This window comes from Lolium perenne, chromosome 3 (genome assembly GCF_019359855.2).
Source record: "Lolium perenne isolate Kyuss_39 chromosome 3, Kyuss_2.0, whole genome shotgun sequence".
Lineage (NCBI taxonomy): Eukaryota > Viridiplantae > Streptophyta > Magnoliopsida > Poales > Poaceae > Lolium > Lolium perenne.
Window position 1 is genome coordinate 49,672,068 of NC_067246.2, and position 17,931 is coordinate 49,689,998.

At 44.0% G+C, this 17,931-nt stretch overlaps 2 protein-coding genes across 2 annotated transcripts; both read left to right on the top strand.

The window, feature by feature from the left end:
• LOC127341317 (uncharacterized) lies at positions 1 to 2,206 on the top strand. The gene is made up of 6 exons (XM_051367126.2): positions 1 to 300; positions 388 to 482; positions 563 to 687; positions 783 to 832; positions 1,156 to 1,230; positions 1,323 to 2,206. The coding sequence occupies exons 1-6, from the start codon at positions 68 to 70 to the stop codon at positions 1,972 to 1,974; spliced, it is 1,230 nt and encodes a 409-aa protein (XP_051223086.1). The 5' UTR covers positions 1 to 67; the 3' UTR covers positions 1,975 to 2,206.
• A 10,657-nt stretch (positions 2,207 to 12,863) lies between these two features.
• Positions 12,864 to 15,582, top strand: LOC127341316 (serine carboxypeptidase II-1). The gene is made up of 9 exons (XM_051367125.2): positions 12,864 to 13,333; positions 13,431 to 13,526; positions 13,632 to 13,724; positions 13,858 to 13,943; positions 14,028 to 14,291; positions 14,484 to 14,611; positions 14,721 to 14,816; positions 14,967 to 15,072; positions 15,180 to 15,582. Exons 1-9 carry the CDS (start codon positions 12,976 to 12,978, stop codon positions 15,342 to 15,344), a joined length of 1,392 nt encoding a protein of 463 aa, XP_051223085.1. The 5' UTR covers positions 12,864 to 12,975; the 3' UTR covers positions 15,345 to 15,582.
• The last annotated feature ends 2,349 nt before the right edge of the window (positions 15,583 to 17,931 follow it).

The following is a 17,931-nucleotide window of genomic DNA, read 5'->3' on the forward strand; positions in this document are numbered from 1 at the left end:
TCCCTACCGTTGGGTTTGCCTCTCCCCTCCCCCTCCCCAACGGCTACCCTCTCCACGGGAGATAAGCATGGCGGCGGAGAGCCCCACGTCCGCCCTCCGACGGGCGGCGGCGGAGGCCAAGAACGGCGCTGGCCTTCTCAGCCCCCGGTTCCGCTCGGTCGCCGAGTTGGCCGGCTGGGACGAGGAGTCCATCCTCCTCGCGGCGCTCGTCGTCGAGGACACCCCGGTCCGCGAATCGCGCCGCAAGAGGCGCCCCTCCTCCTCCGCCTCTGCCGGGGGCAGCGCCGGATCTAACACCAGGTAGCAATTCGCGCACCCCACGAATCCCTCGCCTTCTTTTCTTGGCTGGTTTCTTCCTGATCCATCCGAATTAACGCTTTCTTGCAGGAAGCGGAGGTCGCGGAGGCAGTCGCCGGGCGAGACCCCGATCCCGCCCGTGACGCTTGTGCTCGACGACGACGACGAGCCGAACAACCCTGCAGGTGGGCAACTGCTTCCTCCCGCCAGTCCCCTGCCTGTTTGGGAATTTTCGATGTGGTGTGGTTAACTTGGGAATTTGCAGATGCCAAGAAGGAGGAGGAGCAGAACAAGGTTTCTGCGGTGGAGGGGAAGGAGACGTCCGGATCCGCCAAGGAAGCTGCGGCGATGCCGTGCATGGATCGGCTGAGGGAGGAGCTGTCTTGCGCTGTAAGGGCATCTCACGGATCGATCTGTTTGTTGTCATCTGCATATGTGTGATAATCTTTGGGTCTGATGGTTGGTGTTTGATGTTAATTGCACAGATTTGTTTGGACATCTGCTTTGAGCCCAGCACCACGCCTTGTGGTCACAGGTAAATTTGCATTTATTTGTTACATGTGGCTTGCTTGTATCAAGTGAAGTCTAAGATTAGCATCCATGTTAGCTGGGGCAGACACGAGTTTTCCTACTGAATTTAGAGATGGAATACTGAATTCTTGAACCTCATAGCACGGTTGCTCCTTTCACTGATTAGCATCCATGTTAGCTTCAGCAGACACGAGTTTCCGTACTGAACTTATCGATAGCAACTTTTTATCTCAATTGATGCTTTACCCAGCCCTGGCCCTGTAATTTAGAGATCCAGTACTGAATATTCTTGAACCTCATGGCACTGTTGCTCCTTTCACTCAACAGCTTTTGCTTGCAATGCTTGAAACATGCCGCCTCTAAGTGTGGAAAGCGGTGCCCGAAATGCCGTCAATTAATCAGGTAAGGTTCAAGCGTTCAAGTCTTTGCACTTCTCCAAAAATGACAGAAAGAACAACCATGGGTTCATCAACTAAAATTTTGTCATTCTGCAGCAATTCAAGATCTTGCACTATCAACACAGTACTCTGGAACACCATTCAACTCCTGTTTCCTAGTGAAGTTGAGGCGAGGAGGACCTCGATTGGGTCATGCTCAGCGAGTATGGACGACGATGTGAAGCAAAGCGTGCCAAGAAGCAGCAACTTTACACAAGGTGGCATGAGAACTAGGAACACCAGTACCAGCTCCGTTGTGCAAGACAGCGCCAGAACAAACAGGAGCTTCGTAACTCCAGGTAGCAGAAGAAGCATGCAGGGCCCTGGAAGCATGAACACCAGCACTGGGAGTTTCGACACACAGGATAGGAGGAGCACAAGAAGCAGAGGCAGCAGCAGAAGCTTTGTCCAGGCGTCGCAGCTGCTCGCCACCGGGGGGTCAGCCCAATCTGATGATTCTGCACTGGCATACAGGTTGCAACAGGAGGAGTTCATGACGGCTTTCGATACTGAAGATGCAGAGAGGCAGCCGCAGAACGCAGTATCTATTGCCCGGGATAACCTGAGGGCTATGGCCTCTCGGATGACGGCCTTCGATACTGAAGATAGAGAGAGGCAGCCACAGAACGCAGTATCTACTGCCCGGGCAAACCTGAGAGCTATGGCCTCTCGGGCTGTTCGCCTCCGTGCTCGCGGCTGGCCTCTTTAGATTTGCCTGCTTTTCAGTTTCCCAATACGTGAATCTTCTTCTGGAAGACCATACTCACCTGTACTAGCTTCACTTTACTTGTCAGTGTCTTCAACAGTTTGCATTATCCTTCTTTGTTTCAGAAAACCTTTATGTGGCGTGTATTCAGTTTACATTTCATTAAAGTCAAGTCAACATTGTTGGCTCAAACTGTAGCCGGTTCATCGTTTCAGTGACTCTTTAACCGTTATCATATTGTATTTCATTATGGTCTATATTGTTGGATTAACCTGTAGCTGGTTCAGGTATTTGACATCTGTTTGCAACTCTAACAAACTACTATATTGGTTTATGCCTTTGTCTTGCGTTTGAGAAATATTGAGTTCAAAGAGGACTGCTCTACTTGCCGTCTTGTGTAAACCAAACCACAGTCAGTGTAATGTGCTCCATTCCATGCAACTTGTTATTATTTGTATTTACTTATTTATTTATGTGCTTGCTGCCACAGTCCTTAAAAAGCAACTGTGAGTCTAAGCGTTACTCCAATTTGAGCCTTCCAATTCACCACTAAATATATATCAGATCACATGATGGTCTTGCTTTATTTGTTTTCTATAAAAGATATAATGATATAGTTAGTTCTCTTGCTATATATTACGGTACGTGAATGAGTTATTTGTTCATGATGGGCTTGTAGTTTCCTGGAAATTAGGCTGTAGCAGATTTCATTGACGCTGCAGGCAGGTGGGATGAGACTAAAATCAGGAAATATCTTTTTAATGCTTATGCCGAAGCATTTTTGTGTATCAAGAGGCCAAGAGGTAATTTTGATGATATATGGTCCTGGGTTTAAGAAACGTCAGGTATCTATTCAGTTAGATCAGCTTACAGAATGCTAATCAGAAATGCTAGTTTAAATTCAGATGATGCTGGCTGTTCTAATGCTGAGGGTAACGGTGTGTGCACGAAGCTTTGGAAACTCGCTGTTGTTCCAAAAATTAGAGTTTTCTCGTGGCCTGTCCTGAAAGATCTTCTACCCTGTTATAGTAAACTAACAATGAGACTTTTTTTTATCCAACTTCATGCGAGCTTTGTGGAAGTGCTGAGGAGGCCATCTTACCATAGATTATATCTGAGGAGCAGTCTGCCTTTGTCCCCGAGAGACTGATCATAGATAATATCATTACAGAATACGATTGTCTGCATTTTATGAAGCGCACAAAAACAAAGAAACATCGATTTTGTGCGCTGAAGTTGGACATGAGGAAGGCCTATGACCGAGTAGAGTGGCAGTATCTGGAGACCATTATGCTTAAGCTTGGTTTCAGCAGATCATGGGTTACTTTAGTCATGAGGTTGGTTACTACAGTATCCTTTTCGGTGCTATTCAATGGGGCACCGCAAGAGGAGTTCAGACCTTCCAGGGGAATCCGCCAGGGTGACCCTATCTCACCTTATTTGTTTTTGTTGGCAGCAGAGGGTCTTTCGTGCCTTTTAAAAACCCAAGTTCAATCGTCTGCACTTAATGGGATTAGTGTGGCTCCCACGGCCCTGTCAGTGAACAACCTACTCTTCGCAGATGATAGCCTGCTGTTTTTCAGAGCAAGTAGTGAGGGCGCTTCACAGGTGAAGCAAGTTCTACAGAAATATTGTAAGGCCTCGGGTCAAAGTATTAATATGGACAAGTCTTTGGTGTTTTTCAGCAAAGGCTGTCCAGTGGTGGTGCGGGAGAGTATCAAGGCTGAACTTGATGTGCAACGTGAGACTCTCAATGAGAAATATCTTGGGCTACCGTCTGATGTTGGTAAGTCAAAGAGTGGAGCTTTCAAGTACCTGAAGGATAAAGTCTGGAAGAAGGTGTTAGGGTGGATGGAACAACTCCTATCGGTGGGTGGCAAGGAGATCTTGATCAAGTCTGTGGCCCAAGCCGTTCTTACCTTTTCCATGTCATGTTTCAAATTACCCCGAGGCCTGTGTGATCATATCAATGCAATGTTGAGGAATTTTTGGTGGGGGAGCAAAGAGGGAAAAAGAAGAACTTGTTGGGTCTCATGGGAGAAGATGACTCAACCGAAGTATGATGGGAGATTGGGTTTCCGTGACATTGAACTCTTTAATATTGCTTTGCTGACTCGGCAAGCATGGAGAATATTGACGGATCCTACTTCTCTCCGTGCAAGAATTCTTAAGGGAGTTTATTTCCCTTGTTCAGACTTTCTATCCGCGGACCTTGGCTCACATCCGTCACAGATTTGGCGGGCTATAATGGAGGGGAGGGACACGCTGAAGCTCGGGCTCATCAAGAGGATAGGCGATGGGAGGAGCACGGATGCATGGAGTGATCAGTGGCTGCCCAGGGACAAGAGACTCACCCTTGTGGCATCATTGCATGATAATGCACCACGGCGAGTCAGTGACTATATTGATCATACTCAGGCCTGTTGGAATGTGGAGAAACTAGAGGAGTTCTTCCTCCTAATGGACATCGAGGTCATACGAGGGATTCCTTTATGCACAACCAAAGTGATTTTTGGGCGTGGCATTTCGAAAAGCGTGGCATTTTTACAGTCCGCTCAGCGTATCGGCGTCTTGTGTTTGTAAAGAAGACAAGGGAAGATTGGTTGGAGGGACGGGCAGCATCATCTGATGGTCGAGCGAACGGCAAGCTCTGGCTGGAACTATGGAGCTGCAAAGTCCCTGCAAAGGTTAGAATTTTTCTGTGGAGGTTGACACATTGCTCTATTCTAACTGGAGATGTCTGTCATCATAGAAATATGGCTACCACGGATGCTTGCTCGATCTGTGGCGAAGCGGATTCATGGCGCCACTCTCTCTTCGAATGCACCATGTCTCGCTATGTGTGGGCTTTGGCGGATCAAGATGTTGTGGAGAATGTTAGCATGACTACTGAACCCTCTGCACGTCAGTGGCTGTTCATGATGATCCAGTCGATGAAGCATGATGAATTTACTTGCATGGTAGTCATGATGTGGGCTTTATGGCATGCAAGGCAAAATGCGATCCATGAGGACTGCTTTCAGAGTCCGATGGCAACGCATATGTTCGTTCAATCTTTCTTGCAAGTTCTGAAGTCCAGCAAGGAGAAGAAACCTACCCGAGCTGTCGCAACTGCGGTGAGGTGTTCACCATGTTGGTTGCCGCCGCAGGCGGGTGAATGCAAGGTAAATGTCGATGCTGCGGTGGCGAAAACGGCTAATAAAGGAGCTGTTGGAGCTGTTTGCCGATCGTATGAGGGAGGCTACCTGGGAGCTTCTGTGATTGTTTTTGATGGGATCACGGATCCGGGTGTTTGGAGGCTGTGATTGTTTTTGAAGGGATCACGGATCCGGGGTGTTTGGAGGCTTTGGCTTGCAGAGAGGCACTTGCATTGGCTGCTGATCTAAATTTGAGCGATAGTACAATAGCCTTTGATTGCCTAGAAGTGCTGAAGGGGCTGTGATACGTCTCCAACGTATCTATAATTTCTTATGTTCCATGCTACTTTTATGATGATACACACATGTTTTATACACACTTTATGTCATTATTATGCATTTTCCGGAACTAACCTATTGACGAGATGCCGCAGTGCCAGTTCCTGTTTTCTGCTGTTTTTGGTTTCAGAAATCCTAGTAAGGAAATATTCTCGGAATTGGACGAAATCAACGCCCAGCATCTTATAATTCCACGAAGCTTTCAGAACACCCGAGAGGGACCAGAGGAGAGCCACAGGGCCCCCACACATGTGGCCGGCGCGGCCCAAGGGGGGGCGCGCCCCCCTATTGTGTGGCGCCCCCGTAACCCTTCCGACTCCGCCTCTTCGCCTATAAAAGCCTCCCTGACCTAAAACATCGAGACGAATAAGCCACGACACGGAAAACCTTACAGAGCCGCCGCCATCGCGAAGCCAAGATTCAGGGGACAGAAGTCTCTCTTCCGGCACGCAGCCGGGACGGGGAAGTGCCCCCGGAAGGCATCTCCATCGACACCACCACCATCTCCATCAACGCTGCTGTCTCCCATGAGGAGGGAGTAGTTCTCCATCGAGGCTAAGGGCTCTACCGCTAGCTATGTGGTTAATCTCTCTCCTATGTACTTCAATACAATGATCTCATGAGCTGCCTTACATGATTGAGATTCATATGATGAGCTTTGTATCACTATTAATCTATGTGCTACTCTAGTGATGTTATTAAAGTACTCTATTCCTCCTTCATGATGTAATGTTGATAGTGTGTGCATCATGTAGTATTTGGTGTAGTTTATGATTGTGATCTCTTGTAGATTATGGAGTTAATTATTACTATGATAGTATTGATGTGATCTATTCCTCCTTTCATAGTCTGTCGGTGACGGTGTGCATTCTATGTTAGTACTTGGTATAATTGCGTTGCTCTATCATGCACTCTAAGGTTATTTAAATATGAACATCGAATGTTGTGGAGCTTGTTAACTCCGGCATTGAGGTGCTCTTGTAGCCCTACACAATTAATGGTGTTCATCATCCAACAAGAGAGTATAGAGTGGTTTTATTATGTGATCAATGTTGAGAGTGTCCACTAGTGAAAGTATGATCCCTAGGCCTTGTTTCCTAATACTGAAATCATCGCTTATTTACTGTTTTACTGCATCTTTACTTACTGCACGCCAGCAAGCTATTTTCTGGTGCCGTTGCTACTACTCATATACATCCATATTACTTGTATTTCACTATCTCTTCGCCGAACTAGTGCACCTATACATCTGACAAGTGTATTAGGTGTGTTGGGGACACAAGAGACTTCTTGTATCGTGATTGCAGGGTTGCTTGAGAGGGATATCTTTGACCTCTTCCTCCCTGAGTTCGATAAACGTTGGGTGATCCACTTAAGGGAAACTTGCTGCTGTTCTACAAACCTCTGCTCTTGGAGGCCCAACACTGTCTACATGAATATAAGCGTGCGTAGACATCAAGCACTTTTCTGGCGCCGTTGCCGGGGAGGAAAGGTAAAAGACATTCACACTCCGGTCCCAGGTAACCAAGCACTTTTCTGGCGCCGTTGTGAGTGCTCGAAGCTATTTCCTTTAGATCCTGCAATTGCATCTTTTTGTTTCTTGTTTACACTAGTTAGGCATAATGGAAAACAACAAAAAAATTAGAGATCTTTATGAAATTTATCTTGAATTAGGACATGAGGTGTTTGAAGAGAAAATTAAAAAACCTATGGAACTTTATATGCATGATAATGCCAATGTTATTAGTATGAATGCTTTGAACACCATTGTTGCTAATGCTATGGAAGAATTTAAGCTTGGGAAAGCTGGTTTTGATTCGCATGATATTTTTAGTCCCCCAAGCATTGAGGAGAAAATTTACTTTGATGATACTTTGCCTCCTATTTATGATGATTATAATGATAGTGGTCTTTTGGTGCCGCCTACTATGGAGGATAAAGTTTATTATGATTATACTATGCCTCCGACCTTTGATGATTATTATAAAGAATGCTATGATATAGGTTATAACTATCCTTATGAAACTTGTCATAGTTATGATTGGATTGCCAAAAATAATTCCCTTAGTATGCAACTTGTTTACCATGTTCAAATTCTTGATAATAATCTTGCTCCAATTACTATTAATGAGAATAACTCTTCTTATGCCAAAATTAATGATACTTTTATGCGTATGAACCATGATAAGAATGTTTTAAGTGATGGGTATATTGTGGATTTCATCAATGATGCTACTGAAAGTTATTATGAGAGAGGGAAACATGGTTATATGCATCTTAATAATATTAAGTTTCCCCTCTTTATGTTGAGAATCTTGAAGTTACTCGTGTTTTATCTTCCTATGCTTGTCACTTTGTTCTTCATGAATTTATTTGTGAACAAGATTCCTTTTCATAGGAAGTGGGTTAGGCTTAAATGTGGTTTGAATTTGCTTTTTGATGCTCTCTTTTGCTTCAACTCTTATTTCTTGCGAGTGCATCATTAAAACTGCTGAGCCCATCTTAATGGCTATAAAGAAAGCACTTCTTGGGAGATAACCCATGTCTTTATTTTGCTACTGCTTTATTGTGTTTTGGAAGTTGTTACTGCTGTAGCAACCTCTCCTCAACTTTATTTTATTGCATTGTTGTGCCAAGCTAGTGAAGTCTCTAATAGAAGGTTGATACTAGATTTGGATTACTGCGCAGAAACATAATTTTTGCTGTCACGAATTTGGGCAGTGTTCTCTGTAGGTAACTCAGAAACATCTGCCAATTTACGTGAGTGATCCTCAGATATGTATGCAACTTTCATTAGTTTTGAGTTTTCTCATCTGAGCAAGTTTAGTGCCCCAGACAAATTCGTCTTTACGGACTGTTCTGTTTTGACAGATTCTGCCTTTTATTTCGCATTGCCGGTTTTGCTGTGCTTGATGGATTTCTTTGTTCCATTAACTTCCAGTAGATTTGGGTAATGTCCAGAAGTGTTAAGAATAATTGTGTCACCTCTGAACATGTGAATTTTTGATTATGCACTAACCCTCTAATGAGTTTGTTTCGAGTTTGGTGTGGAGGAAGTTTTCAAGGGTCAAGAGAGGAGGATGATATATGATTAAGAAGAGTGAAAAGTTTAAACTTGGGGATGCCCCCGTGGTTCATCCCTGCATATTTCAAGAAGACTCAAGCATCTAAACTTGGGGATGCCCAAGGCATCCCCTTCTTCATCGACAACTTATCAGGTCACTTCTCTTGAAACTATATTTTTATTCGGTCACATCTTATGTACTTTACTTGGAGCGTCGTGTGTTTTATTTTCGTTTTTGTTATTTTCATTCTCTGAATAAATGCTTGTGTGGGAGAGAGACACGCTCCGCTGGTTCATATGAACACATGTGTTCTTACCTTTATTCTTAACGTTCATGGCGAAGGTTGAAACTGCCTCGTTAATTGTTATATGGTTGGAAACAGAAAATGCTACATGTGATAATTGGTAGGATGTCTTGAATAATGTGATACTTGGTAATTGTTGTGCTCATTTTTAAGCTCTTGCATCATGTACTTTGCACCTATTAGTGAAGAAATACTGCAGAGATTGTTAAAATTTTGTTTGCATGATTGGTCTCTCTAAGTCTAGATATTTTCTGGTGAGGGTTTGAACAACAAGGAAGACAGTGTAGAGTCTTATAATGCTTGCAATATGTTCTTATGTAAGTTTTGCTGTACCGGTTCATACTTGAGTTTGCTTCAAACAACCTTGCTAGCCTAAGCCTTGTACTGAGAGGGAATACTTCTCGTGCATCCAAAATCCTTGAGCCAAAAACTATGCCATTTGTGTCCACCATACCTACCTACTATATGGTATTTTCCGCCATTCCAAAGTAAATTGCTTGACTGCTACCTTTAAAATTTCATTCTTTGTCTTTGCAATATATAGCTCATGGAAAAATAGCTTAAAAACTATTGTGGTATTGAATATGTACTTATGTATCTTATTTCTTAATAAGTTGCTTGTTGAGCGATAACCATGTTCCTAGGGACGCCATCAACTATTCCTTTGTTGAATATCATGTGAGTTGCTATGCATGTTCGTCTTGTCTGAACTAAGGGTGATTTATCATGATCAAATGGTTTGAGTATGCATATTGTTAGAGAAGAACATTGGGCCGCTAACTAAAGCCATGATCCATGGTGGAAGTTTCAGTTTGGACAACAAACCTCAATCTCTTATGAGAATATTATTTGTTGTTGAATGCTTATGCATTAAAGAGGAGTCCATTATCTGTTGTCTATGTTGTCCCGGTATGGATGTCTAAGTTGAGAATAATCAAAAGCGAGAAATCCAATGCAAACTTTCTCCTTAGACCTTTGTATAGGCGGCATAGAGGTACCCCTTTGTGACACTTGGTTAAAACATATGTTATGCAATGATAATCCATGTAAATCCAAACTAATTAGGACGAGGTGCGGGCACTATTGGTAATCTATGCATGAGGCTTGCAACTTATAAGATATATTATACATAACACATATGCTTTATTACTACCGTTGACAAAATTGTTTCTTGTTTTCAAAATAAAAGCTCTAGCACAAATATAGCAATCCATGCTTCCCTCTGCGAAGGGCCTTTCTTTTACTTTATGTTGAGTCAGTTTACCTACTTCCTTCCATCTTAGAGGCAAACACTTGTGTTAACTGTGCATTGATTCTTACATGCTTGCTTATTTGCATTCATCATATTACTTTGTGTTGACAATTATCCATGAGATAAACATGTTGAAGTTGAAAGCAACCGCTGAAACTTATATCTTCCTTTGTGTTGCTTCAATGCCTTTACTAAGAATTTATTGCTTTATGAGTTAACTCTTATGCAAGATTTATTGATGCTTGTCTTGAAAGTACTATTCATGAAAAGTCTTTGCTATATAATTCAGTTGTTTACTCATTGTCTTTACCATTGCTTTGAATCGCTGCATTCATCTCATATGCTTTACAATAGTATGATCAAGATGATGATAGCATGTCACTTAAGAAATTATCTTTGTTATCGTTTACCTACTCGAGAACGAGTAGGAACTAAGCTTGGGGATGCTGATACGTCTCCAACGTATCTATAATTTCTTATGTTCCATGCTACTTTTATGATGATACACACATGTTTTATACACACTTTATGTCATTATTATGCATTTTCCGGAACTAACCTATTGACGAGATGCCGCAGTGTCAGTTCCTGTTTTCTGCTATTTTTGGTTTCAGAAATTCTAGTAAGGAAATATTCTCGGAATTGGACGAAATCAACGCCCAGCATCTTGTAATTCTACGAAGCTTCCAGAACACCCGAGAGGGACCAGAGGAGAGACACAGGGCCACCACACATGTGGCCGGTGCGGCCCAGGGGGGGAGGGCGCCCCCCTATTGTGTGGCGCCCCCGTAACCCTTCCGACTCCGCCTCTTCGCCTATAAAAGCCTCCCTGACCTAGAACATCGAGACGAATAAGCCACGACACTGAAAACCTTCCAGAGCCGCCGCCATCGCGAAGCCAAGATTCGGGGGACAGAAGTCTCTGTTCCGGCACGCCGCCGGGACGGGGAAGTGCCCCCGGAAGGCATCTCCATCGACACCACCGTCATCTCCATCAACGCTGCTATCTCCCATGAGGAGGGAGTAGTTCTCCATCGAGGCTAAGGGCTGTACCGGTAGCTATGTGGTTAATCTCTCTCCTATGTACTTCAATACAATGATCTCATGAGCTGCCTTACATGATTGAGATTCATATGATGAGCTTTGTATCACTATTAATCTATGTGCTACTCTAGTGATGTTATTAAAGTACTCTATTCCTCCTTCATGATGTAATGTTGACAGTGTGTGCATCATGTAGTACTTGGCGTAGTTTATGATTGTGATCTCTTGTAGATTATGGAGTTAATTATTACTATGATAGTATTGATGTGATCTATTCCTCCTTTCATAGTCTGTCGGTGACGGTGTGCATGCTATGTTAGTACTCGGTATAATTGCGTTGGTCTATCATGCACTCTAAGGTTATTTAAATATGAACATCGAATGTTGTGGAGCTTGTTAACTCCGGCATTGAGGTGCTCTTGTAGCCCTACACAATTAATGGTGTTCATCATCCAACAAGAGAGTGTAGAGTGGTTTTATTATGTGATCAATGTTGAGAGTGTCCACTAGTGAAAGTATGATCCCTAGGCCTTGTTTCCTAATACTGAAATCATCGCTTATTTACTGTTTTACTGCATCTTTACTTACTGCACGCCAGCAAGCTATTTTCTGGTGCCGTTGCTACTACTCATATACATCCATATTACTTGTATTTCACTATCTCTTCGCCGAACTAGTGCGCCTATACATCTGACAAGTGTATTAGGTGTGTTGGGGACACAAGAGACTTCTTGTATCGTGATTGCAGGGTTGCTTGAGAGGGATATCTTTGACATCTTCCTCCCTGAGTTCGATAAACCTTGGGTGATCCACTTAAGGGAAACTTGCTGCTGTTCTACAAACCTCTGCTCTTGGAGGCCCAACACTGTCTACATGAATAGAAGCGTGCGTAGACATCAAGCACTTTTCTGGCGCCGTTGCCGGGGAGGAAAGGTAAAAGACATTCACACTCCGGTCCCAGGTAACCAAGCACTTTTCTGGCGCCGTTGTGAGTGCTCGAAGCTATTTCCTTTAGATCCTGCAATTGCATCTTTTTGTTTCTTGTTTACACTAGTTAGGCATAATGGAAAACAACACAAAAATTAGAGATCTTTATGAGGACATGAGGTGTTTGAAGTGAAAATTAAAAAACCTATGGAACTTTATATGCATGATAATGCCAATGTTATTAGTATGAATGCTTTGAATGTCTCGTAGGTCCGTACCGGTATGGTTGGGGCGGCGTGCAGGCTAGACGGCGGCGTGACGACGCGACGAACGGCCGGATAGTCGCCCCGGATAGTCCGGCCGTTGGGAACGAGATTAACCGGACGGTCTTGCGGTGCTTGCGTTGGACTGTCTTGTGGCGCCGAACTGTCTTGTGGTGTTTACGCCGGACAGTCTTGCGGCGCCGGACTGTCTTGCGGCGACTATATGCCTATACGTGAGAATAATGAGTTTTGGATTTGGGTTTGGATATGGGCCTAAATTACCGGTTGGGTTTTGTTGAGTGTGGGGAGGGGTTGTACTGGAGCAAGCCTCCTGAATTTTCCTGTAAACATTTTTGAAATTGTTTAATAAAGTGGTGCGATCTCAAAAAAAACTTGGAGATGCTCTTATTATGAAATAAATCAATCGATTATGTATTAATAAGAAATTAGAAATCCGATGGCCCATGGACAATGATGAGTTGACGCTGACGCTGCAGCGGTACGCGCCACAGGATCCGATCCGGCCGGAAATGTCAAATCAAGCAAACCACGCCTTCCACGCGACCCGGCCTCATCACACAGGTCGCCGTTGGCTGATTGGCTCACTAGCTCACAGCACAGTCCTCTGCTCTCCACGGGCTGAGCCACCGCCAGCGAGCGAGCGCGCGCGCAAATGGCGGCGGCCGTGCTGCTAGTCCTGGCCGCCAGCATCCTGGCGCTGTCCCGCGCGTCCGCCTCGCCCACCAACGCGGCGGCGGCCGACCGCATCACGCTTCTGCCGGGCCAGCCGCCGGTCAACTTCTCCATGTACTCGGGCTACGTCACCGTTGACGCCGCCGCGGGGCGCGCCCTCTTCTACTGGCTCATCGAGGCCGCCGTCGAGGACCCCGCGTCCGCGCCGCTCGTGCTCTGGCTCAACGGCGGGCCCGGCTGCTCCTCCGTCGGCTACGGCGCCTCCGAGGAGCTCGGCGCCTTCAGGATCAACTCCGATGGCACCACGCTCTCCTCCAACCCATACTCCTGGAATAAGAGTAAGTAGATTTCTCACTCAATCAGCTCGTTTGGTTGAGTACTGTGTAGCTTCCTTGACAACTGACACTCGATGGATCGATTCCTTGACAATTTCAGGGGCCAACATGCTCTTCTTGGACGCCCCCGCCGGCGTAGGCTACTCCTACTCCAACACCAGCTCCGATTTGTTCACCGCCGGTGACAACAAGACAGGTGAAACTGGGACCAGTCCACCTACTCATCTAGAGTGCTAGTGCTGCTCTGCTCTCATGGATGTCTTCTGCTGAACTGAATGAACTAACCAATGTTGCTCTGCAGCTCATGATTCCTACACTTTCTTGGTCAACTGGCTGGAGAGGTTCCCGCAGTACAAGCACCGTGATTTCTACATCACCGGGGAGAGCTACGCAGGTAAACTGCCACCGAATTTGGTTCAATCTAGGATGGAGGCTCTGTATTTTGCACTAGATATCTATCAGTCACATGCTTATGGTTTATGTGTCAGCATTGTTTAGTTCACTCTTGCTGCAATGACCATTTTCAGGGCACTACGTCCCTCAGTTGTCCCAAGTAGTGTACAGAAACAACAAAGGGATCGAGAAGCCTGTCCTAAACTTCAAGGGCTTCATGGTGAGGACTTCTCGAGCTCTTCTTTAATCTTGTGCTCCCTTGATTGCTCTGGTCATTTCCTTGATACATAATGTGTTGCTCTAGGTCGGGAATGCAGTTATTGACGATTACAATGATTTCGTTGGAACCTTCGAGTATTGGTGGACGCATGGGCTCATCTCTGACGACACCTATCAGAAGCTGCAGTTGGCCTGTGATTTTGATTCATCTACGCACGCTTCCGATGCATGCAACAAGATTATTGATGTAGCTTATGATGAGGAAGGCTTGATTGATGCATACAGCATCTACACACCTACCTGCAAGAAGTCCTCACTTGATAAGCGGAGGCTAATCAAGGGAAGAAGGGTGAGCTAATCCCACTACTAGAACTATTATTTTGTTGATGGCTAAGCTGGTACGCTGCAATACATTATGTGTTGGTGCTTTTGACTAATATATATGCCACTTTGGAAAGTGTTGTTCAAACATGTCTGAGATTCTTTTGAAGCATAACATTTCATAAGTTGCCTCCTAACAACATTTTTGTATAAAATGTAGCCCTGGTTGCCAAGAGGATATGATCCCTGTACCGAAGTGTACTCCACCAAGTACTATAATCTACCAGAAGTGCAGAAAGCTTTTCGTGCCAATGTCACTGGAATACCGTATGCTTGGACCGGCTGCAGGTCTGTTCAACTGGTTTCATCTTGTTTTACTCACAACTAGTTCACCATGACTGTCAGTAAAGTCTGCCTCTTAATGATAGTTTGCGCTAAACTTGCTCCTAATTCGCAGTGATGACTTGTTCGAATATTGGAAAGATTCGCCGAGGTCCATGCTTCCTATTTACCGCGAACTTATTGCAGCTGGCCTAAGAATATGGGTCTTCAGGTACGCAAAATTTATGTTGAGAACATGATTACGCTGACAGTTGGTACCAATGCTGAATCGTAACATGATTGACTGTATGGTTCAGTAAAAGTATTAAGTAGCCTGTCTTTCCTTCTGGGTTTTGATCATTTTAATTGATAAATTTGACAGTGGTGATGCCGATTCCGTAGTACCCCTCACTGGTACAAGATACTCCATTGATGCACTCTATCTTCCGACCGTCACTAACTGGTATCCCTGGTATCAGGAGGAGGAGGTTAGTCTGCAACAGTTCTACAGCCACAGCCACACTGATGGTTTTATTCCCTTTTCACTTTGCTGCAGCTGTACTCAACATTCTCTAATACTGTTGTTTTTTCTTAGGTTGGTGGTTGGTGCCAAGTGTATAAAGGTTTGACCTTGGTGACAGTCCGAGGTGCGGGACATGAGGTTCCCCTCCATCGTCCAAAACAGGCCTTGAAGCTTTTCGAGCATTTCTTGCAAGATAAGCCCATGCCTCGGCCTGTACCTAGCGTTCAGTCGTTTTAGTTTCTTTCGTCAGTTAAAATGGAAGAGCAGGCCATGAAGCCATCTTGTCCCGTGTAATTTCAAGTATTGTTCCGACATTTTTAGATAAACAGGTTTTCTCATTCAGTTAATATTGGGTACTCATCATTCTTAATTATTTCCAATTGTAATTTATAATTTAGATGTTCCCACTTCCACTATTGTAATTGTACTTTCAGAAATCAGAACAGAGTACCCATTAAAGTGAGCTGATTTATAACTTTGCTTTTGGTTTCATGTATACCAGAACTAGAAATCTCGGATGGCAATGTAGTTTTCTAACACTACCATGTGAACATGTCCATATCATGTGTAGAACAGGCAACAGTACCACTCTAGATTAAGTTGAATGTTAAGGCTGGCATATGTTACAGAAAATAGAAATAAACAATACTCTTTATCGATGTGAACGTTGATATGTTTTCTTTAAGGTATTGTGATGCTTACCATGTGCCACACTTAACACATCTAGTGAATAGTATTAGGTAACCCGAGTATAAAGGGTGTACTGGTGCTAGAAGCTCCCACACATTTTAGGGTCTAGGGAAGGAAATTTCTAGGCAAGCCTTTTCCTTGTTTTTTTCATGCAAAAAGGTTGATTTAAACCCGGAACTCTAGGACACAAGTGGAGTTACTCTACCACTGCGCCAGACCCACCCTTGAATTTGTAAGCCGAGCATACACAAACTATTATCTTTCGTACTTGTAGTGATGTTCGTGAATATAAAACTTTTTGTCATGGTTTAATTTCTTTCTATTGACTCCATTCCATAGACTTGAGGGGTGGATTGTTGCCTGCAATTGATGAGTATTTTGATTTTTGGCTCCATAGTTGTTTGACTCTTGGGCTAGTATGTCTATGTCCATTTCTCTTCGCGTCTTTTGTATTTGAATCGACCATTTTACTTCCTTTGTTTTCACATACTACTGATGCCCTATGAGCAGCAGGTCTCCAATTATCCCATAATAAAAATGCAAGGCTTAGAAACTTCTCTTTATCCATGTCACATTGATTGTAGGTACCCCATTGTCAAGGCACATCCCATCTCTTCATTTCCATTTTACTTTATTTCAATTATGTAGTATGCTAAAACCTTTAAAAAAACATCTAAAGGATAAGCTTTATGAATGAAAGAGCATGGATCCCCCATGTGTGGGCGTGTGGCTTTGGTAATTGACAATCGCTATGGACTAATGTGTGCATTGATTAAATTTGAAGGGTTTGTCCATATACAATGCTTGAACCATATGTTGACTTCAAGATTGAAAGAAGAAAAAAAGTGAAGAAGATTAAGTGAGGATCAAAGGAGTAGTCTGAAGAATGATCATGATAGAAGTTGAACCTATGGCAAGTATTCGTCAAGAAGAAGATTGAATGAGATCTCATGTGTATCTTCAAAGTGGTTGTTGAGAGACATGGTTATATGATCGATAGCCGTACTATCTAGGGGGATCTAGAGTGAGTAACTTGGTCGTGTCATTCGACGAGAGCTCAAATCTTTGCATGCTTGGCATCATCTCTATTGGTTGTTAATTTAATTTTATCAAAGTGAGGTTTTATAGCTTGTGGTTATCTTCAAGGCAAGCTTAAGTTCATAAAAAATAGATTTCGTATGAGAAATCTGTTATGTATTTTTATATTGGAGGTTTTACAGGTTGGTTCTTCTTTTAAGGAGGTTTGAATTTACATGCAAAGTTATTGCAATTTTCGTGAAGTTGTTTTCCCATATCCGGTTGTACCGGTGGTATCGGCGGTAGTGCTGCCTCCAACATGACATCTCAAGTAGGCATGACAATCATATGTCTTTCCTATTCCTACGTTTTTCCTATCTATGAATCAAAGGATCCCTTAAGGGTCTTCTTCCCCAAATGTTCCCTATCTCTTAAGCTTGGGTTTCCCCTCCAGTGTCGAACTCTTGAGCTTGCTATCTCTCCATCTCTCGCATAATTTTTGCATCTCTTTGAGGAAAATGAGAGAAGAGATTAGCTCTACTAATTACTCTAATAATATCTCCTCTTTGTGAGGGGGGGCTTTTGGATTTTGATCTTGGAGTTCTTTGTGGATTTGCTCCTTTGTTATCCCTCTCGTATTTTTTCGTAGCATTAGTTGTTGTCGTGACTGGACTGGACGACGAGGGGTGGGCCCTTCGTTACCATATGTAGAGCCAACTTACTCATCTCTCTAAGGTGGAGGAGGAGTACTGGCGTCAGCGCAGTAGAATTGACTGGCTTACTAAAGGGGACGCTAATACTGCGTTCTTCCATGCCTTCGCTAATGGAAGACGGCGGAAGTGTGCTATCACCTGTCTCACCATTGATTCATGAATCATTGTTGAGCCTCGCGAGCTCCAGGCACATATTTATAACTTCTATCGGGCTCTCATGGGGGTTGCTGGTGAACCTAACCTATTTCACATTTCCCCCTCCTTCTGGCATGCGTCAGGGCAAGTGTCGGAAGGGGAGAACAACTGCCTCATGATTGCCTTCTCGAGGGAGGAAGTCGATGTGGTGTTAGCCAGTATGAAGGTGGACATGGCTCCTGAGCCGGACGGCTTCCCCGTTGCCTTCT

Bases quoted from the DNA above. Each gene is read 5' to 3' on its own strand.
- LOC127341316 (XM_051367125.2), top strand. From the start codon at position 12,976: ATGGCGGCGGCCGTGCTGCTAGTCCTGGCCGCCAGCATCCTGGCGCTG. The intron at 13,944-14,027 runs GTGAGGACTTCT...GTGTTGCTCTAG, and splicing joins TAAACTTCAAGGGCTTCATG to GTCGGGAATGCAGTTATTGA. The intron at 14,292-14,483 runs GTGAGCTAATCC...TATAAAATGTAG, and splicing joins GGCTAATCAAGGGAAGAAGG to CCCTGGTTGCCAAGAGGATA.
- LOC127341317 (XM_051367126.2), top strand. From the start codon at position 68: ATGGCGGCGGAGAGCCCCACGTCCGCCCTCCGACGGGCGGCGGCGGAG. The intron at 688-782 runs GTAAGGGCATCT...TTAATTGCACAG, and splicing joins GGGAGGAGCTGTCTTGCGCT to ATTTGTTTGGACATCTGCTT. The intron at 1,231-1,322 runs GTAAGGTTCAAG...GTCATTCTGCAG, and splicing joins AAATGCCGTCAATTAATCAG to CAATTCAAGATCTTGCACTA.